This window comes from Carcharodon carcharias, chromosome 37 (genome assembly GCF_017639515.1).
Source record: "Carcharodon carcharias isolate sCarCar2 chromosome 37, sCarCar2.pri, whole genome shotgun sequence".
In the NCBI taxonomy this organism is placed as follows: domain Eukaryota; kingdom Metazoa; phylum Chordata; class Chondrichthyes; order Lamniformes; family Lamnidae; genus Carcharodon; species Carcharodon carcharias.
The window spans coordinates 3,530,460-3,551,681 of record NC_054503.1 but is presented as its reverse complement, the minus strand read 5'-3'; the positions used below and the strand labels follow the sequence as shown (position 1 = coordinate 3,551,681).

The 21,222-nt window shown below is 50.4% G+C and overlaps 1 protein-coding gene across 3 annotated transcripts in view; it reads left to right on the top strand.

Annotated features, from left to right (window-relative positions):
• Positions 1–21,222, top strand: part of syvn1 (synovial apoptosis inhibitor 1, synoviolin) — a 44,915-nt gene that overhangs the window by 15,992 nt on the left and 7,701 nt on the right. For all 3 annotated transcript variants that reach the window (XM_041179949.1, XM_041179947.1, XM_041179948.1), the window contains exons 5-15: positions 69–117; positions 2,791–2,894; positions 3,748–3,874; positions 4,999–5,098; positions 6,573–6,638; positions 9,531–9,647; positions 11,687–11,832; positions 14,452–14,613; positions 17,166–17,306; positions 17,724–17,910; positions 18,487–18,668. In XM_041179949.1, coding sequence (XP_041035883.1) covers positions 69–117; positions 2,791–2,894; positions 3,748–3,874; positions 4,999–5,098; positions 6,573–6,638; positions 9,531–9,647; positions 11,687–11,832; positions 14,452–14,613; positions 17,166–17,306; positions 17,724–17,910; positions 18,487–18,668 — 1,381 coding nt within the window. The remainder of the gene's footprint in view (positions 1–68; positions 118–2,790; positions 2,895–3,747; positions 3,875–4,998; positions 5,099–6,572; positions 6,639–9,530; positions 9,648–11,686; positions 11,833–14,451; positions 14,614–17,165; positions 17,307–17,723; positions 17,911–18,486; positions 18,669–21,222) is intronic.

Below are 21,222 nucleotides of genomic sequence, written 5' to 3'. Positions count from 1 at the left end.
AGTGTCTTGGTTTGTATTGCGTGTGACAGCAATAAATTACACCTGAGCCTATTTGTGTTCCTGTGCAGATGGAGCGGAGTCCGAACATCTCGTGGCTGTTTCACTTCCGAGTTGTCTGTGAGTATTGTGCCTCGTGACTCAGAGCGAGCCCCTCTGGGGACCCGTCGTTCAGTCAGTAGAGGAGGAAGTGAACTTTCTCTGCACAGCTGGCTCCCGTGAACAGGCTGACCTGGGAGGGGGAGGGGCACCCCATATGGAAGGACCAAGTCAGTGTCAGTCCTATGCCAGTTACTTCGGAGCCAGACCTTTCCCTCCTGATCTCTCTCTCTCTCTCTTCCCCTGCTCGGGATTTAGACTTTCGACCGAGTGTCCATCCCCTTCCTCAGAACTTGAGGCGACCAAGAGGGAATGATCAAAAGTTCCAGCTGTTAACGGGAGAAATTGTTTATATCTGTTGCGATGGAATCGCTGAATGTAATTCCCAAAATACTGGTAGAGGTCCTGCGATCACAAGCCAGAAAGCTGGGAGCTGATGTATTTGGTGTTGCGTGAAGCAGTGGTGCCGATCTCTCGATTTTTATCTTGTCTCCGTGCATCCCTGTGTGACTGTTAATTCCTGCCAAGTGTCCAGGTTGACATGAGCTGTGTGCTCAAGGCTTAAAGACGAGCACTTTTTTAAAAAAAAAAAGCAAAATTGTGCAATTATACAGCACCTTTCATGATCTCGGGCCTCCCCGTAGCATTTTAAGCCAAATAAGTCATTTCAAAATGTAGTCCCCGCTGTAATTAGGGAATGCAGGTAATTGTTTTAATAAATATTGGTGAGGGATAAATATTAGAATGAGGCAGCTGAGAAAATTGTTAAAGAAAATGTTGGAAAAACTCAGGTCTGACAGCATCTGTGTGTGTGTGTGTGTGTGTGTGTGTGTGTGTGTGTGTGTGTGTGTGTGTGTGTGTGTGTGTGTGTGTGTGTGTGTGTGTGTGTGTGTGTGTGTGTGTGTGTGTGTGTGTGTGTGTGTGTGTGTGTGTGTGTGTGTGTGTGTGTGTGTGTGTCTCTCTCTGTCCCTCTCTCTCTGTCCCTCTCTCTCTGTCCCTCTCTCTCTCTCTCTCTCTCTCTTTCTCTCTCTCTCTCTCTCTCTCTCTCTCTCTCTCTCTCTTTCTCTCTCTCTGCCTCCCTCTTTCTCTCTCTCTTTCTCTCTCTCTCTCTCTCTCTCTCTCTCTCTCTCTCTCTCTCTCTCTCTCTCTCTCTCTCTCTCCCTCTCTCTCTCTCTCTCTCTCTCTCTCTCTCTCTCTCTCTCTCTCTCTCTCTCTCTCTCTCTCTCTCTCTCTCTCTCTCTCTCTCTCTCTCTCTCTCTCTCTCTCTCTCTCTCTCTCGTGAGTGGCCATGAGATCTCTAGCATCCACCCGAGAGGGCGGAAAGGGCTTGCGTTTAGTATCACGTCCGAAAGATGGAACCTCTGACAGTGCAGCATTCCTGCGGTCCTGCACTGAGTGTCATCCTAGTTTGGTGCTTTAGCCTCTGGAGTTGAGCTTGAATCCATGACCTTCAGGTTCACAGCTACTCGCTCAACCACAGTTGACACCACAAAGGGGTTGAGTCTGTGTACGAAGGCTCTGGGACTCTGAAGTGCAACTAAAGCAGCTGCAATAGATGCTCTGGATTTGCATAGACGTTACTAAATGTTGCAGTGCAGGGATCTCTCCCCCCCCCCCCACCCACCGTCTCCTCTTCACAGCTGTTAATTTAAGCTGATGTGTCCTCAACGATGTTTGCCGCAGGTCGCAGAGTGGGGACCTCTGCGCCTCGAGGGCACCTTTTTAAATCAAACGCTGCAGTTAAAGCAGCAGCCTTGCATCTTTGGTGGCGCTGCTGCTGCGTAGGTCACCTCAAAGGGGTACTGCGTGCTGCCTTGATTCTCCGCCTGTGATCCAACTGCTGGCCCTTCAGTTAACCCTGCCTGCAAACAGGAGATTGGTCACACTTTGCTTTTTATTTCAAACAACAGCGGTCAAATAAGCAGCGGCAAGCAATATTGTTAGGATAAACGGAGGGATTAGCAGAAAGCAGAGCAAGGATGTTAGTGGAATGATTGACCGATTGTAACAGGTCACCTCTGTCCAGTGACAGAGAGGAATGTGAGATAAGTAAAAGACAACAGTGAAATGTATGACTAGCTGAGACAATCAAATGCTTGCAGTTGATTTTGACTTGCTGGGTGATCTGAAATCCACTACACAATGTGATAAAAGCTCTGGGCACATATGTCGCAAAAGCATTGGGAAAGATGTAAATGTTACCATTATGGAAGGGGTGGCTGTTCTGAATCAAATCTAACCCTGTGCTGTACCTGCCCTGGGAGTGTCTGATGGGGACAGTGTAGAGGGAAACTTACTCTGTATCTAACCCCGTGCTATACCTGTCCTGGGAGTGTTTGATGGGGACAGTGTAGAGTGAGCTTTACTCTGTATCTAACCCCGTGCTGTACCTGTCCTGGGAGTGTTTGATGGGGACAGTGTAGAGGGAGCTTTACACTGTATCTAACCCCGTGCTTTACCTGTCCTGGGAGTGTTTGATGGGGTCAGTGTAGCGGGAGCTTTATTCTGTATCTAACCCCGTGCTGTACCTGTCCTGGGAGTGTTTGATGGGGACAGTGTAGGGGGAGCTTCGCTCTGTATCAAACCCCTGCCCTGTGAGTGTGTTGGTCCTGTTGCGAGTGCCTGAAATAGGGTGAGCTCCATTTGCATCATCCAAAAGTTAGTGCCTGGCTGAAGTATTTGTTTCTCTTGCAGCACTCATGGGCTTGCTGGCTCTGCTGGATCTGCTGTTTGTGAACCACGCCTGTCACAGCATCATGACCCGGGGAGCCTCAGTCCAGTTGGTGTTTGGCTTCGAGGTAAGGCTTGCCTGATGGGAACACATGGGGGTGACAGTGGCTGATGACCAGTGGGCCAGCAGAGAATGAATGCATTTTGAAAAGTTTTCTTCAAAGCAGCCCCGCCAATGTAACTGTGGTCCTAATATCGTCCTTGTTACTAGCAAAGAAAAAGAAATGTCTTCCCGCCTGACTCTGTGTCTTGGTGGTTTCCCCTCTAGAAAGTTAAGTGTGCTGGGGCACTGCACTAAAATTCCACCTCTTATCTCGAGCAAGTACTTAGTAATGTCCGAACTCTGCCAAAGAACGGTGACCATAGAGAGTGATGTGCTCTTTCCACCAAGTGTTGCTTCAGTTCAGCCAGGAGGAAGCCAGCCAGCCTGATTCTCTCTCTTCCCTCCCCACCCTCCCCCCACCTTCACCCTCTCCCTCATTGATGTAGCAGATGGTGGACGTGGGTTTTCCTGTCAGCTGGCGGGTTTAACAGTTGCACCGGAAGATCATCAACGATTCCATAAAATGAGGGCTTTGTGAATGGTGAGCAGGATTTAAAGCAGGGCCCATTATAGAGATGTGGATTGGAAGGTTTAATTCTGACCTGTAGACTTGCTTGTATTTGTAAACTGCCCCACCCCAGCCTTGGGGGGAACGATTCTGGGTTCTGGGATGTAGGTGACTTTGTTGTTTGCCCTTCTCACGTTGCGTGAACGCCACTGTCTCCGGACAATAGGTAAGGAACTGTGGGGTCCAGACAGTGATGTTGAAGGATCGCCGATTTGTGTCCCGAGTTGGGATAGTGAGAGTATTGGCAGTGATGGAGATCCCATCAGCATGGTCATGGGGGCTGTAACCTCTGTCACGTGTCTCCTTGCAGTATGCTATCCTCCTCACCATGGTGTTGACCATATTCATCAAGTACATTCTACACACCATCGATCTTCAGAGCGAGAATCCCTGGGACAACAAGGCTGTGTATATGCTTTACACCGAGCTTCTGACAGGTACGGGCTTAGTCGGGGGGGGAGGGGTGGGTGGTTCTGCGGTGCAGGGTAAAATGTGGGGGAGCAGGCGACTCTGATGGGCCTTGTAAATCATTAGAGGGGCGCGGACGATTTATGGAAACTCTTGCTCGTATCTTGAACTAGTGTGAGTAGATTCAGAAACCTCTTGAAGAGGTGTTGTACACTGAGCTCTGACAGGGTTTCATGAAGATAGTAATGCATATAATGTTGGAAATTATTTTAAATTGGACTTGGGTGTGTCTTAATTGGATTAAAGCCAGCTAGTCTAGGTGCTTTGATGTACAGTAGTTTTGAGATGTTAAACAGAGGGTATATTTACATTTTGTTGAATTAACCATTCAAAGGCTGGGGGTGAAATCTTTCCCCTAGCTAGGAGACGCCAAGCAAAATGTTTATATTACCAATAAAATTGGCACTATGAAAGGGGCTTTATTGTTAGAGGTGGAGTTCAAAGGGCCTGGCGATACATTGAGAATTTACATTCAAAGGGAAGGCTAGGCATATACAGAACAGAGTTTTGTGTGTGAATCGGAGGCATGGAAGATCTAAGCTGCCTGTAAGCCACCTACTGTCTGCGAAGGAACCAAGTTGAAAGGAACCTGATTTTGAACTCGTAAGATAAAATGTGCTTTGCCTGATGTCTGTTTAAGTCTATGGGTTATTGTTGCCTTGGGGAAGATTACCTGGGAGTGATTAATTTAGTGATTTGTTCAGTAGTTATTATGGTAGTAATTTGGTTATTATGGTAGTAATTGTAGACGTGTATGTGTTTAATTTCTTGTTAAATTAATAAATGTTTAATTTATATATATAAAAAAAACCTCTGGAGGCTTGGTGATTTCATTTCTGAATTCAGAGTTGTGTGTCAAACATACCAATTGAAAATATAGGTTATGACAGTTGTTTAAAGTTTCCCTCTGGGATTTTAAATAACTCAGCTTTTACCAACTGCTGCGTCCTAACACGGAGATAATGCAGTGAAGACTGTGTGATAACTTTCATATGGAAGGGCCTTTTTCTTAAATCCAGGCTGTTCAATAATGTAATCTCTAATGCTTCCTGCCAGCAGCTCTTGTTGCTAAAGGTTTTTCCATCTGTTTCAGGGTTCATTAAGGTGCTGCTCTACATGGCTTTCATGACCATAATGATCAAGGTTCATACGTTCCCTCTGTTTGCCATCCGCCCCATGTACCTGACGATGAGGTAAGTGCTCATGCAAAAGGAAAGCACAATATTTAGCTCCTTCCTCCTGCACAACGTAGGAGGAAGTGCAGAGGTGAGGAACTGGGAAAGATTGGGTTAGAGTTGGCGGCAGTGTGATTGAAACCTGATTATTAATACTGTGTGGTGTTTCTCCAACATTCCAATGTGCCTTGTGTACAGTATGCAACTTTGAGTTGCAGTCCCTGCTGTCAGATAAGCAAACACTGCAGCCCCTTGAGGCACAGCAGGATCTCGCAAAACCATCCAACCAGCTGCTGCGTTTTCAAACAAAAACAAAAATTGCTGGAAAAACTCAGCAGGTCTGGCAGCATCTGTGGAGAGAAAGACAGAGTTAATGTTTCAAGTCTGTATGACTCTTCAGAACTAAAGAGAAGTAAAAATGTGGTGAAATATATACTGATTAAGGTGGGGTGGGACAGGTGAAGCTGGATAGAAGGCCAGTGATAGGTGGGGGCAAAGGAGAGATTGCAAAAGATGTCATAAACAGAAGGTTGAAGGGGTGTTGATTGTGATACTGGCTAAAGGAGGCGCTATTGGTGACATTAACAGTAGAAAGGATAAGCAAGTGACAGATGGCCCTCGTGGGAGAAAAGATTGAAATAGGCTAAAAGTTGGGGATAAAACAATGAATGGAAATAAATTTAAAAATAATAATAGAAATAGGTGGGAAAGAAGGGGATCAAGAAGGGGTGAGGATGGAGGAGAGTGTTCATAATCTGGAGTTGTTGAACTCAGTGTTAAGTCCGGAAGGCTGTAAAGTTCCTTATCGGAAGATGAGGTCCTGTTCCTCCTGTGCGCGTTGAATTTCACTGGAACAATGCAGCAGGCCAAGGACGGACATGTGAGCAGGAGAGCAGGATGGTGTGTTGAATTGTCAAGCGACGGGAAGGTCTAGGTAATGCTTGCGTTCAGACCGAAAGTGTTCCGCAAAGCGGTCACCCAATCTGCGTTTGGCCTCTCCAGTGTAGAGGAGACCACATTGGGAGCAGCGAATGCAGTAGACCAAATGGTGGGCATGGGATGTTTTGATGAAAGTCCAGAGAGAGAGGAGTTAAACAGAGTAATATAAAGAGGGAGGGTTTGGAGGAGAGGATTACTTTTAACCGGATGTTAATTTTTTGCCTTGTATCCTGGTCAGGATTGTGTGGGGTGGGGGGGTGTGTTAGAAAAAACTTTGCAAATACGGATCAAGATTCCAGCCTTGGAGAAGGGTAGTCTCTGCTGTGAGGACCAAGTCAAATTACACGTGAGACCTAGACATTTTAAATGCCACCCACTTGTCTACTTTTCCAATAGTATTATTAACCCCACCCTAACCTGACAACCTCCAGCATTTTTTTTTTGCAATGTGGGATCAATGCGTCGCGAATAGTGATAGTGCGGCGAGAATGGCCTCCCAACAGAAGTTTGCCGCAGTTGTACGATGTAACCCTCTCCTCGTTTCCCTCTTCAGGCAATTCAAGAAGGCGGTAACTGATGCCATCATGTCGAGACGAGCTATTCGCAACATGAACACACTGTGAGTACTGAGCTTGGTGACTTTGCCTTTGCTCTCTTGCCCTTTTTGTTGTCTCCCTGTGTGGTAGTGGGACAGAAGTTTGCGTTTGATTTCAGCTGTTCTCTCTGGCCCCTATGAATGTTTTATTTGCCCATGGGATGTGGGCCGCTTTGAACCGCTGCAACCCCTGTGGTGTAGATACACCCACGGTGCTGTTAGGGAGAGCGTTCCAGGATTTTGTCCCAAGTCAGGATGGTGTGTGGCTTGTGGGGGAACTTGCAGGTGGTGGTGTTCCCATGTGCCTGCTGCCCTTGTCCTTCCAGGCGGTAGAGGTTGTGGGTTTGGAAGGTGCTGTCGAAGGAGCCTTGGTGAGTTGCTGCAGTGCATCTTGTTGATGGTACACACACTGCTGCCACTGTTGGAGGGAGTCAGTGTTGAAGTTGGTGGATGGGGTGCCAATCAAACGGGCTGCTTTTCCTGGATGGTGTTGAGCTTCTTGAGTGTTGTGGGAGCTGCACTTATCCAGGCAAGTGGGGAGTATTCCATCACACTCCTGACTTGTGCCTTGTAGATGGTGGACAGGTTTTGGGGAGTCAGGAGGTCATAGAGTTGTAGTTATTACAACACAGAAGGAGGCCATTTGACACAGTGCATGCTGGTTCTCTGTGAATACTCTCACACCCTTCTTAAAATGTGGTGACCAGAGCTGGACACACTATTCTCCATGTGGCCTAACCAGAGGTTTATAAAGGTTCAGTGTGACTTCCCTGCTTTTGTACTCAGCGCTTCTATTTATGAAGCCTAAGATTCTATATGCATTGCTAACCACCCTCTCGATCTACTCTGCTAATTTAAAATTGGATGATTAAGTATATATTGTCTCTTCCTATCACTTCGGCCAAAATGCATCATCCCACAATTCTGTTAAAATTCCATCTGCCCATTCTGCTGGCCTATCTATGCCATGTTGCCGTCAACTGGTATCATTCTCACTGTTTCCTACCCCTCCAAGTTTGGTAACATCAGATTTTGAAATTTTATTCTACATTCTAATATCAAAGTCCTATATATATTATAATATGTTATATTTATATATTATGTCCCTCTCTAACAGCACTGTGGGTGTACCTATAGCACACCGACTGCAGCGGTTCAAGAAGGTGGCTCACCACCACCTTCTCAAGGGGCAATTAGGGATGGGTAATAAACGTTGGCCTAGCCAGTGATGCCCACGGCCCATGAATGAATAAAATTGGCAGTGGTCCTGGTGCTGATCCTCGGGGAGCACCACTATGCACCATACTCCTGTGGAGAGTAACTCGGACTGATCTCCCATCTTCTGACCTGCTCTATGTGGCTGGTCCAGTTCGGCTTCTGGTCAATTGCAAGTCCCCCCCAGGATATTGACAGTTGGGGAATTCACCGATGGTAATGCCATTGAATGTCACAGGGAAATGGTTAGATTTTCTCGTTGGCGATGGTCATTGCCCAGCACTTTTGTGGCATGAATGTTACTTCCACTTATCAGTCTAAGCCTGAATGTTATCCAGGTCTTGCTGCATATGGACGAGGACTGCTTCAGTATCTGAGGAGCTGTGATTGGTACTGAACATTGTGCAATCATCTGTGAACATCCCATTTCTGACCTTATGATGGAGGGGTGGTCATTGAAGCAGCTGAAGGTGGTTGGGCCTAGGACACGACACTGTGGTTGGAGTTCCTCAGGGTACTGGGGCTGAGATGATTGGCCTCAAATAACCACAACCATCTTCCGTTTATAGGTGTGCCAGGTATAACTTCAACCAGTGGAGAGTTTTCCCCCTGATTCCTGCTGACTTCAATTTTGCCAGGGCTCCTTGATGTCAGACTCAGTCAAATGCTGCCTCACCTTGCTCTCACCGCACAGTACCAAGGCTGTGATGAGGTCAGGAGCTGAGTGGTCCTAGGTCAGTGAGCAGGTCATTGCTGAGTAAGTGCTCCTTGATAGCACTGTCACTGACCCCTTCCATCACTTTGATCAAGAGTAGACTAATGGGATGGTAATTGGCTGGGTTGGATTTGTCCTAGTTTTTGTGCACAGGACATACTCGAGCAATTTTCTATATTATTCAGTAGATTCCAGTGTTGTAGCTGTAGTGGAACAGCTTGGCTAGGGGCATGGCAAATTCTGGAGCACAAATCTTCAGAACTATTGCTGAAATATTGTCAGGGCCCATAGCCTTTGCACTATCCAGTGCCTTCAGCTGTTTCTTGATATCACATGGAGTGAATTAAATTGGCTGAAGACTGGCACCTGTGATGCTGGGGACCTCTGGAGGAGGCCGAGACAGATCATCCACTCGGCACTTCTGGCTGAAGGTCGTAGCAAATGCTTCAACTTCATCTTTTGCACTGATGTGTGGGGCTCCCCCATCATCGAGAATGGGGATAATTGTGGAGCTTCCCCTTCCAGTGAGTTGTTTAATTGTCCACCACCGTTCACGACTGGATGTGGCAGGACTGCAGAGCTTAGATCTGATCCGTTAGTTGTGAGATCCCTTAGCTCTGCCTATCACATTCTGTTTGGCACGCAAGTAGCCCTGTGTTGTGGCTTCACCGGGTTGACACTGACACTGGGTCTTTGCTTCATGTTGTCACCTGGAGGCATTCGTGGCTTGCTGCTTTTTATTCCACAAACTCTTGTTTCCTTCTGACACTGACTGGTCAGTAGTTTTCTTGTGGCTGCATCACATTCTGCCTTGTGTTTGCCGCTCGCTCTTGGGTAGGGTTGGGAGGAGGAGGTGCCTGGGGTCGGTCGTTGGAATGTTACTGCCCGTACTGTGTCTCGTGCTGTTCCACAGCTCACCTGGCAGAATGTAACCTCCTGTCTGTACCAGTAGCTGGTTAACGTGGTCTGTTCCTCCCCCCTCGCAGGTACCCCGACGCCAGCCCGGAGGAACTCCAGCAGACTGACAACGTCTGCATCATCTGCCGCGAGGAGATGGTAACTGGAGCCAAACGCCTGCCATGTAACCACATCTTCCATACCAGGTGAGTGTGGGCTGATAGTCAGGCTGCGAACACTCCCTGTCGCAACCCATCCGTGCGCGATTCAAATGAATCCAGGGCCGCAGAGCGTAAAAGCTTCACCCCATCAAACTGAGGATAAAAACCAAAATAAAACTTTTTCATCGATTTAAGTAAGTTCCTCTTCCAATTTTGAGAGGCTTCCTTTCCATCAGACGTTCTAACCCAGGCCCATTGGCCTGTGCAGATCGATGGTCAAAGATCCCATGATGCGCTGGATGAAGAGGCATTCTCAGGGTTTTCCTGACCAATATTCCCCTCTAAGCCAGCGTCAAAGGAAAACAAAATCGGTAGTTGTTATTCTTTGACCCTTGTGAGAGTGTCCAGAGCTAGGGTTTAGTCTTGAGATCAGGAGTCGGCCATTTTGGACTGAGATGGGGAGAAATTTCCTCATTCATTCTGGGTGGGGGGGGGGTGAATCTTTGGAATTCTCTACCCCAGAGAGCTATGGATGCTCTGACTGAGATGAATAGATTTTTTAAGATGCTGATGGAATTGAGGGATAGTGTGGGAGAGTGCAGTTGAGGTAGATGATCAGCCATGATCTCATTGAATGGTGGAGCAGGCTCGAGGGGCTGAATGGCCTTCTCCTATTTCTTATGCTCTTACTGTTTGCAGCTCAACCACCCCCCCCCCCCCCCCCCCCCCCGACTTCCCTCTTGTCCTTTCTGAGTTCCATGGAAGTCAGCTTGCACTTTATCCAAGTGGCCATTCTTTGAGCTGAACAATGGACATCAGTGGGAAATTTGACCATGGGGTGAATCATAGCCCTGCCTGATCTTTCCTTCCTGTACGTCACCACTTGTTGGTTGGGGCACCAATGGACAGTGATTGGATGCAGGGTCTATGACTAGCTTGCTTGGCCTGTTGGTAATGAAACTCCTTGCAATACCCCAACTCTTTCTCCACAAACCCCCCACACCCGCCAAACCAGCATAAATTAAACCACAAATCATTGCTATTTTCTCGCTCTGTTGTAGCACTCTTTCCTCTTGTGTCTGAAGGTTCGGGCTGCACTGAGACTTGAGCCTCTTCTCCAGGCTGACACTCCCAGTGCCAGTACTGAGGGAGTGCTGCACTGTCTTTTGGATGAGACAGTACACCCCGTTCCTGACTAGCCTCAGAGGTGGGTGTAAAAGAGCAGTGGCATTCTCCCTGGCATCCGGGGTCCAGTTTTAATCCCTGAACCAATGTCAGCCATCACAGGACTGATGTGAAACAAAAACAAAAATACCCGGGAAAAACTGAGCAGGTCTGACAGCATCTGTGGAGAGGGACGCAGTTAACGTTTCGAGTCCGTATGAATCTTCAACAGAACTAAGGAAAAATAGAAAAGAGCTGAAATATAAGCTGGTTTAAGGGGTGGGGGGGTGGGACAGGTAGAGCTGGATAGAGGGCCAGTGATAGGTGGAGATTGCCAAAAGATGTCACAGACAAAAGGACAAAGGGCTGTTGACGGTGGTGATAGTATCTAAGGAATGTGTTAACGGTGACATTAAGGGTAGAAAGCAGGACGAGCAAGGTACAGATAGCCCTAGTGGGGGTGGGGTGGGGGGGAAGGGATCGAAATAGGCTAAAAGGTAGAGATGAAACAATGGATGGAAATACATTTAATAATAATGGAATTAGGTGGGAAAAGAAAAATCTATATAAATTATTGGAGAAAGGGGGTGGGGATGGAAGAGAGAGTTCACGATCTAAAGTTGTTGAACTCAATATTCAGTCCGGAAGGCTGTAAAGTGCCTAGGGCTGATGTGAATCATCCCAGCGATTCGACTGCAGGTAGCATCGTGCTGACCTGAGCCACGTCAGTGGCTGAGCGTATTGCGCTTTGGTTCTCCCACTACGTTGCCCATGCCTGCCCCACCCACCTTACCAGTTTTACAGACCTCCATCAGGCACGTACCGAGCGACTATCGACCCCAGCGCTGCCTTGGCTGTAGCGGCTAGGTTGTAACCTTCTATCCTCACCTTTTCCTTCTGTTTTTTCTCTTGTCCCGCAGTTGTCTCCGTTCCTGGTTCCAGCGGCAGCAGACGTGCCCCACGTGTCGCATGGACGTGCTGCGAGTCACACTGCCCACGCAGACGCCAGCACAGCAGCCTCAGCCACAGGTGCCGCAGACCCCTCAGGTTCCCCAGCAACCCAATCGTGAGTCGCACCCTAATCCTGTCCCTGCTCCTCCCCCCATCCCACCTCCCAGTGCCACTTTCTCTCTCTGACCATGAAGCTTTGGTGCACTGTGCCTCGGGAAGGATATGCTGGCCTTGGAGAGGGTGCAGTGCCGATTCACCAGAATGAAAACGGCCCTAAAAAGGGGTCAAATTATTTGTTGTAGAAACCGGCTTTCACTCTCTCTCGGGTATGGAAGATTAAGAAGGGATCGGCTTTGAGATGTTGAAGATGATTGAAGAATTCACCGGGATAGAGAGAAACTGACTCCTCTGGTGGGTTGAGGTGTTGGTGGGGGTGTGCTTGGGGTTGAGGGTGGGGTGGGGGGAGAGTGAGAGAGAGTTCAGAACCAGGGGGCGCAACCTTAAAATGAGAGCCAGGCCATTCAGGGGTGATGGTAGGAAGAATCTCTTCACACGCAAGGGAGTGGAAGTCTGGAACGCTCTCCCTGCACAAAAAGCTTCTTGAGGCTGGTGGGGGAGAGAGGAGGGGGGTTGGAGCGGGGTGGGGAGAGTGGACGGGGGGGTGGGGGGGAGTGGAGGGGGGGTGGGTTGGGGGGTCGGGAGGAGAGAGGAGGATGGGTGGGTGGGGGGGAGAGGAGGATGGGGGGGGTGGGGGGGGAGAGAGGAGGAGGAGGGGGCTGCGTAATTGAAAACGCCAAAACCGAGGTTGATAGATTTCAATTCAGGGAATTATGTTGGGAGGGTGAGGTGTAGCATGATGGGAGGAGGCTCACGTGGAGCATCAGATCTGTTGGGCTGAATGGCCTGTTCCTGTGTTGTGTACACTATACAATTAAGGGATATGGCACCCAGGCAGGTAATGGAGTTAAGATACAGGTTAGCTATGATCTCGTTGAATGGGCCAGAACAGATTCGAAGGGCAGTGGCTATTCCTGTTCCTTTGTACACTTGAAGTCCACAACTTTTTTAAAATTTATTCGTTCACGGCTTGTGGGTGTTGCTGGCTAGGCCAGCATTTATTGCCCATCCCTAATTGCCCCTTGAGAAGGTGGGGGTGAGCCGCCTTCTTGAGCCGCTGCAGTCCGTGTGGTGTAGGTACACCCACAGTGCTGTTAGGGAGGGGGTTCCAGGATTTTGACCCAGCGACAGTGAAGGAACGGCCGATATATTTCCAAGTCAGGATGGTGAGTGACTTGGAGGGGAACTTGCAGGTGGTGGTGTTCCCATGTGTCTGCTGCCCTTGTCCTTCTAGGTGGTAGAGGTCATGGGTTTGGAAGGTGCTGTCTAAGGAGCCTTGGTGAATTCCTGCAGTGCATCTTGTAGCTGGTACACACACTGCTGCTACTGTGCGTCAGTGGTGGAGGGAGTGAATAGGGCGCATCGGGGTAATTGGGGGACGTGTTTGAGAGTTTGGTCTTGAGCTGGATGTTCTAGGAAGGGACGGAACGCAGCATTAGGACTGAGGTTCAAGAGTGAAAAGGGCTGGGACCTCCTCAAACTCTGCCACCGATGTGTGACCCACAAGCGGTCGGAGTCAGAAATCTGAAAAGCAGAGGCTGGGACGAGGGGTTTGTCCCGTGAGGAAAAGGTTGGGCAGTTTAGAAGAATGTGAGGTGATCTTACTGAAACATGGAAGATCCTGAGGGAACTTGACAGGGTGGATGCTGAAAGGATGTTCTCCCTTGTGGGAGAGACTAGAAAGCGGGGACACGGTTTTTAAAAATAAGGGGTCTCCCATTTAAGACGGAGGTGAGAAGAAATTATTTCGGAATCGTGAATCTTTGGAACTCTCTCTCCCCCCTGAGGATGGTGGAGGCAGGGGCAATGAAAGGCAGAGGTAGATTGACTCCCTTGATAGTCAAGCAGCCAAGGACATTGGGGACAGACGGGAATGTGGAGCTGAGGCCACAATCAGATTGGCCGTGAACTTGTTGCATGGCGGAGCAGGCTCGAGGGGCCGAATGGCCTACTCCTGCTTTTAAGTTGTATGTTCATGTGGGTAACTTCAAAATGGTGGGCGGGTGAGGGCCACAATGTAGAAAATAAGAGCTTGTGTTTATATAGCACCTTATTCAGCCTCTCTGCATCCCCAAATGCTGTGCAACCAAGGAAGTATTTTCTGAATTGTAGGCAACAGCAGCACAGCAAGCTCCCACAATCAGCAGTGAGGTAAACGAATGATTAAAACATGTTTAGTGCTGTTGATTAAGGGATACTGTGAGCTAGGACGCCAGGGAGAATTTTCTCCCTCCCCCAACCCCCCGACTTCGAAATACTGCTGTGGGTTCTATCACCTCCACGTGGGAGAGTCCCCTGTCTGAAAGACTGCTCTGAAAGTGCAGCACTCGCTCAGTGGGAGTACGAACCTGGATTGTGTGCTGCGCTCTCTGGAGCAGGGCCTAAACCTGCAAGCTGCTTACCCCCTTGAGGCTAACGTAGAGCTGGGGGAATTTGCAGAGGTAACGAGCGAGGAGATGCGGGTGGGACCATAAGGAGATGACTGGTGGTGCAGAGTTATGACAGGAGGGGGCCTGGAAGAGCTGTATATTTTAACCTCACTCCCCAACCCTGTACAGTTGTGAGAGTGAGTGCTCTGTCAGGTCTCAACGCCACCTTACTCTTGTTATGTTTCCAGTGCCTCCGGGGATGATGCCGCCTTTCCCGCCGGGAATGTTCCCTTTCTGGCCGCCTATGGGACACTTGGGCCAGAACCTCTTCCCGCCGGCACCTGGTGGGGCCCCGAATGTGCCGCAGCCAAATGCTCCAGCTCCCCCTGGCCCAGAGGGCCAGACAAATTGTAAGTACTGATTTGGTTGTTGGGGTGATGGGGTGCATCTTGCTTTGAAGAGAGATTTGGGTTGGGGGGTGGGGGGGGGGTGGAGGAGGAGGAGGAGGAGGAGAAGAAGACTCTGTTTTTTAACAACCCCTCTCGCCACCCCGCACGCCCCAAAGCACTTTGTGACCAATGAGAGATGCCTATGTTTGGGGCCTCGCTGCTGTAATGTAGGGAGCGGTGCAGCCAGTTTGCGCACAGCAAGATCCCACCAATGAGGCAATCTGTGTGCTTTGGTGTTGGTTGAGGGATAGATACTGGACGGGCAACTGGGGAGGAGGGCTCCCCTCTTTGTCTTCCAACCCCGGCGGTGGGATCATTTCCGGTCTGCAGAGGGGGAGGGCCTCAGTTTAGCGTCTCATCTGAAAGGCTGCCTCGGAGTCGACTTTGGGTTTTGCGCTCAGGTGCCTGGAGGCGGGTCTTGAACTCGCGATCCCCTGGCTGTGAGCCGTGCTGCCCACTGAGCCCCGGCTGGTTGTCCCTGTGTCCTAGGCATTGGTCGTGGAGTTTGTTTCTCCCCCCACCACTGCCCCCTGGTGCCAGCAGCCTCTGACCTCACAGAGGGACAATAGCATCCAACGTGATGTCGTTAACAAGCCAGCCCAGAGTTGAGAGACGACGAAGGAAGAAGGGCTCTGGGATTAAGCTTTCCCGAGCCTTGTCTGACGTGCATATGGAATCCAGAGGAATGCCAGGCTCCAGAGCAAGTGGGAGAAAGCAGTCACAAGGTTAAAGAGTTGTTCAGAATTGCATTCCGGTGGTAGTATTGCAGCAGCTCAGGGCCTTGGTGAGATCACATCTCAAGCACTGCGCTGATTCGTCTCCCTCTTGGTTGGGGGGGGGGGGGGAAAAAGAGATATCTGCTTTCGAAGCAGTCCAGAGAAAGTTCACTGGACTCACTCCTGGGATGAGGGGCTTATCGTATGAGGAAAGGTTGAACAGGCTGGGCCTATACCCATTGGAATTATGGGGCGAAGGCGGGAGAATGAGGTTGAGAAACTTAGCAGCCATGATTGAATGGCGGAGCAGACTCGATGGGCCGAAAGGCTTAATTTCTGCTCCTATGTCTTATGGTCTTATGTAGTTCAGCCGAATGAGCGGTGATCTTACTGAAGCATAAAAGATCCTGAGGGACTGGATAGGGTGGATACAGAGGATGTGGGAGAGGCCAGACCTCGGGGATACAGTTTAAGAATAAGAGCTCTCCCTTTTTAAGATGCATGAGAAATTTTTTTTGAGAGTTATTAATGTGTGAAATTCTCTTACCCAGCTTTCAGTACCTTCTGGGGCACTAAATTTATTGAAGGCTGAGTTAGAATTTTGTTGTTCGAGGGAGTCGAGGATTAAGGGGGGCGGGGGTGGTGAGGGGCACAGGAAAGTGGAGCTGAGACCACAATCAGATCAGCCATGATCTTATTGAATGGCGGGCAGGCTCGAGGGGCCGAGTGGCCTCACTCCCAAGTCCTGTGGATGTGTGTGTGAGAGAGAGAGTTCCTGACTTTAAAACAGACCTCTGACAATGTGGCACTGCTTCAGCACGAGCTGTGGGAGTGCCAGCCCGGATTGTGGACTCTGGAACGGGGCCTGGAACTCGCGACCTTCTAACCAAGTGGCCGGTGCGATCTGCGGAACCCAGGTTGACACCCCCCCTGCCCCCCCCACCCCCCCAGTTTGATACATGGAGCAAAATCGCAACTCCAGACCCACTCTCTGGAATGAGCGATGGGACGCGGATCTGCGGTTACCCGCACCCCTGGTTGTGGTGGGGTGGGTGGGTGGTCGGGGTGAGGGGGTGTGGGAGGGTGGAAAGGTGGTGGCGGGTTGGCCGATAGGAGGCTGGGCAGCTCATCAACTTCACCACTCGTCTCAACCCTCGGTGCTTTAACATCTGAGGAAGGGAGGAATACGCTGGAAAGGGCCTGGGAGCAGAGAAGCTGAGGTTTTTAAAAGTGACTTCTAAAAACCACGCACAGACGGAAGGAAAAGCCCTCAAAAGAGGGAATGGGAGCCCTAGCCCTCTGAAGTACAGTCCTAACAGGCCTCCATCACCCTGCACGACCCTAACTCGTAATATTCCTGCTCCTCCCATTTGACCAGGGAAGCCCGGAGATCAGCCTGTCCTGGGCGGTGGGGGTTGGCGGGAGAAGAGATGAAAAATAATGACCCGTGAGGCTGTGAAATGAGCGTCATGTACATCCAAGGGAGCGGTTACTCTCTCCGCCACCACCACCACCAGCCCTCGCCCTGCTATCTGGGTCTAATCAGGAGTGAAAACTTAAAAGTTTGCAAACTTTGGCAGTTTCAAAGTGTTTTGCAGCCAGTTGGTTACTTTTTAGGGGGGTGTAAGGCAGGTACAGAGCCGAAACTCATCTGACTGTTGACTGTGCTGAAACCCATCGCTGTCGACCAAACTCTTCTGAAACCCTTCCTGCTTTTCGCTCTCTGCCAGCAAGCGTGAGCCTTTCCACTAATTGATCTGTATTTTTCTCCCCCCCCCACCCCTTTTTCAACTCTAGCTGCCAGTGGTGAAGGATCCCGAAGCACCGACGGCCCAACCGGTTTGGAACCACCTCCCGCTGGCTCAATCCCAGGATTTCCCTTCTCCTTTCCTCCCTTCCCGTCGACTCCTTGGGTGGGAATGCCGCCGCCTCCGTTTGGTAAGAGTAGACGCCGATTGGGAGGTGTGGGGGGGGGGGCGGGGGGCGCGCGTTCAGTGCGATTTGACTGCCAGCGGACAGCTGTGCCCACCTTCCAGTTGTGCCATGTCTTAATGTGCGCTGGTTGTGTCTTAAGCTGCCGGTCCGCTTGACGGCACACGCCTGCCTCTCGCTGCGCTGTTGTCTCGGAAGGATCGTTCCGTCGCGCCACGAGGTGCAGTGCAGGTTGCGGGTTTGGTCTCCGTTGTGGGCCGCACTGTCTGGCTGCCACTGAAGGGAAACCAGCACCTGCAAAAAAAAAAAAACTGCATCCCAGCCGAGGACTGGTGCACGAGGAGAGAGGGAGTAAGAAACGGAGGTTATGAATATAGTCAGAATCCCTCAAAAAAAAAAAATTTAAACCCCCTTCTTTTACAGGAATGCCCCCAATGCCAATGCCACCGTCGGGATTTGCTGGACTGACGGACGAGGAGCTGCAAGCGTTGGAGGGCCAGGAACGCCAGAACCTGGAAGCGCGGCTCCAGTGTCTTCAGAACATCCACACACTGCTGGACGCGGCCATGGTCCAGATTCACCAGTACCTCTCGGTGGTTGCTACTATTAGGTAGGCTGAGCTGCCGTGAGAGCGGGGCAAGTATCCAATGAGGCTCAATCTCCTAGGAAAACAGCGCTGGTTCTTTCTCTTTTAAAACTACACGCGCCCAATGGTACGACTGAAAGGTTCATCTCCCGGCCCCTCTGCTGGTTGGGTTGGCGAAATTGTTTCCGCCTTGACTTGCACCAGCCGATCCAACTCCACCGAATCAGAAATTTTATGGAGGGAAGCCATTTGGCCCATCGTTCCCATTCCTCCCCCCCCCCCCCCCCCAGCTGAAAAAGCCTTTCCTCACCCGGCTCTCAGGAAGAGCTGTCCGCTTAATCACTTATCCCACTGAGTAAGAATCGGCAGGAATTGCCCGACTTGTGACGCACTCCGCAGTTACGCAACCCCACCGCCGCTCATTGTCCTAGGCTCACACCTGGCCAGGGTTTGAAAGCGATCGAATCTGTGTTTTGGGCGGGGTAGCGGGGAGGGAAAAGGGTTGGTGGGGGGAGGTTGTTGGGGGGGGGAAGGGTCGCGCTCATGAAGGGAGCTGAGTGCGAGTTTTGGAATGGCACTGACCTTGCTCCTTTCCTGCAGTCCGCCCAGGCTAACGGCAACAGCAAGCTCGGCACCAAGCACGGAGCCTACGGATCCGGCATTTGGATCGCAGGTGGATTCAACGGGGGACACTCCACCACCACCTCCACCACCACCACCACCGCCGCCGCCTGCAGTCGACAGCACCTCCACACAACCCCCCTTGCAACCTGAAGAAATAGGTACCCCAGTTTCCACGCAATGTCTGTGGGAGAAGGGTAGCTGGCGGGTCAGTTTGGTGGTATTCGAGGAGGTAGCCGAATATGGCTGGTGGAGGGGAGGTGGTTAATGCAGTTGGCCCATGAATGGACGTGGGCTTTCAGGATGCCTTTACCTCTCCCCTGTGGGGAAAACCGATCAATCAGGAGAAGGTTAAGGGGTTCGAAAATGAGAAGGGAGCAAATTTGATTGCAAGCCCTTTTTAAAAGGGAGGAAATGCAGAGAACCCCCTGAAATCTTTGAATGCTGGTGTGTCCAGGGGAGCTGACCCTTCGTGCCAAAGGATTGAGGCCCCAGGGACGTTTTGAAGGATCTCTGCTGTGGCTGTGTGAGGGCAGCTCATGGAGTTGTATAAGTGCTGGGGGTTGGGGGGCATGGTGTGGGTGCTGGAGGGAGGGTGAGGGCTTTGTGCTTTGACAGGCGAGCTTCACACGTGAACACTCGGCCATCTCCTACTACTGTTTCACTGCTGTTCACCAAAACAGGCACAAATGGCGCACGAGAATGTAGCCTGGCAGCGGGAAGCCTGCCAATGAGAATTTCTTCCTCCACTAAGTGGAATGGGGACGTTAATCCCGAGTCGTGGAAGGAGACACATCTTCCAGCACGGAAACAGGCCACTCGGCCCATCGGCTCCATGCTGGTGTTTCATGCAGCACTCTAGCCTCCTCCCAGCACCTCTTCATCCTATTCCTTTCTCCCTTGTGTGTTTATCCAGCTTCTCCCACCCTCCCCCTTAAATGCGTTTATACCATTCACCTCGACCGCTCCCTGTGGTAGCGAGTTCCACATTCTCCCCACTCTGGATACAGAGGTTTTCCCTTGAGCCACAGGACATGGATACGGGCTGGGGAAAGGTGAGCTCGGTGCTGATGTCTGGAAGCCTCTTGGGCAGTGCCTCAGGATGAAAGATGACTTCCTTCCACTCCGGCCCAACGGGATCTGAGATGGGCTGATAAGCCCAGTGTGCGATCTGCAGACTCTGCCTCATGGCGGGGCAGGTGGTGCTTGAAAGTTTTGAGTAGATGGTTGTGGTTTGGAGGATTATGCGCTCCCTCCCACGCCATTAACTTTGCCTCTGTACACACTCCCAACAAAGTCTCCGTGTTCGGTGCCTTCCCGAATTAACCTTTGCCATTTGATCAGTCAAGAGCCAGGGATTCCCATGAGTGTCTAGAAGCGGCTCATCTGTGCTATGATTATTAAATGAATTAGATCCAGGGGAAGGGAGGTGAGTTCATTCAAGGTGCGGTTGGATGGGGGGGTGGGGGGGGGAGGTTTGTAGCCGGCCTTGTACTCTTTTTGACCTTGTAGCTTTTGGTGAACAGCTAAAACCCTGGAGGTCTGACGGCATCTGTGGAAAGAGAGAGACAGAGTTGACATTTCGAGTCCGTATGACCCTTCAGAGCTGAAGGGAAGTAGAATCGTGGTGAAATATATACTGTTTAAGGGCGGGTGGGATAGGTGAAGCTGGATAGAAGGCCAGTGATAGGTGGAGGCAAAGGAGAGATTGCAAAAGGTCGAAGGGGTGTTAATAGTGGTGGTACTGGCGAAAGAAGGTGCTGATGGTGACATTAGGAGTGGAAAGCAGAATGTGATAATGGCAGGGCCAGGGTAAGCACTCTGGAAAGTGACAGGTGGCCCTAGTGGGGGCAGATTGGGGGGGAGAAAGGGATGGTGGTGGGAAGAAAGGATCGAAACAGGCTGAAAGCTGGGGGTAAAATGATGAATAAGATGGAAATCAATTTTAAAAATAATTGTGAAAATAAGTGGGGGGGAATAAATAAATACAAATTTAAAAATAAAAATGAATGAGAAAAGGGGGATGGCGGGGAATCAGAAAGGGATGGAGTTGGAGGAGAGAGTTCATGGTCTGAAGTTGTTGAACTCAATGTTAAGTCTGGAAGTCTGTAAGGTGCCTAGTCGGAAGATGAGGTGCTGTTCCTTCCGTTTGCGTTGAGCTTCACTGGAACAATGCAGCAGGCCAAGGACGGACATGTCGGCACGAGAGCAGGGTGGGGTGTTGAAATGGCACCTTCGGTCTGTCCACAAGCATGACCCAGACCTCCCTGTCGCTTGCCATTTCAACACTGCACCCTGCTCTCATGCCCACATGTCCGTCCTTGGCCTGCTGCATTGTTCCAGTGAAGCTCAACGCAAACGGGAGGAACAGCCCCTCATCTTCCGACTAGGCACCTTACAGCCTTCCAGACTGAACATTGAGTTCAACAACTTCAGACCACGAACTCCCTCCTCCCCACCCCCTTTCTGATCTCTCATTCATTTTGATTTTTTAATTTTTAATTCTTTTTCCCCCCACATATTTTCATAACTATTTTTAAAATTGATTTCCATCTTTATTCATCGTTTTACCCCCAGCTTTCAGCCTGTTTCGATCCTTTCTTCCCACCACCGTCCCTTTCTTCCTCCCCCCCCACCCCCCACAATCTGCCCCCACTAGGGCCACCTGTCACTTTCCAGAGTGCTTACCCTGGCCCTGCCATTATTACATTCTGC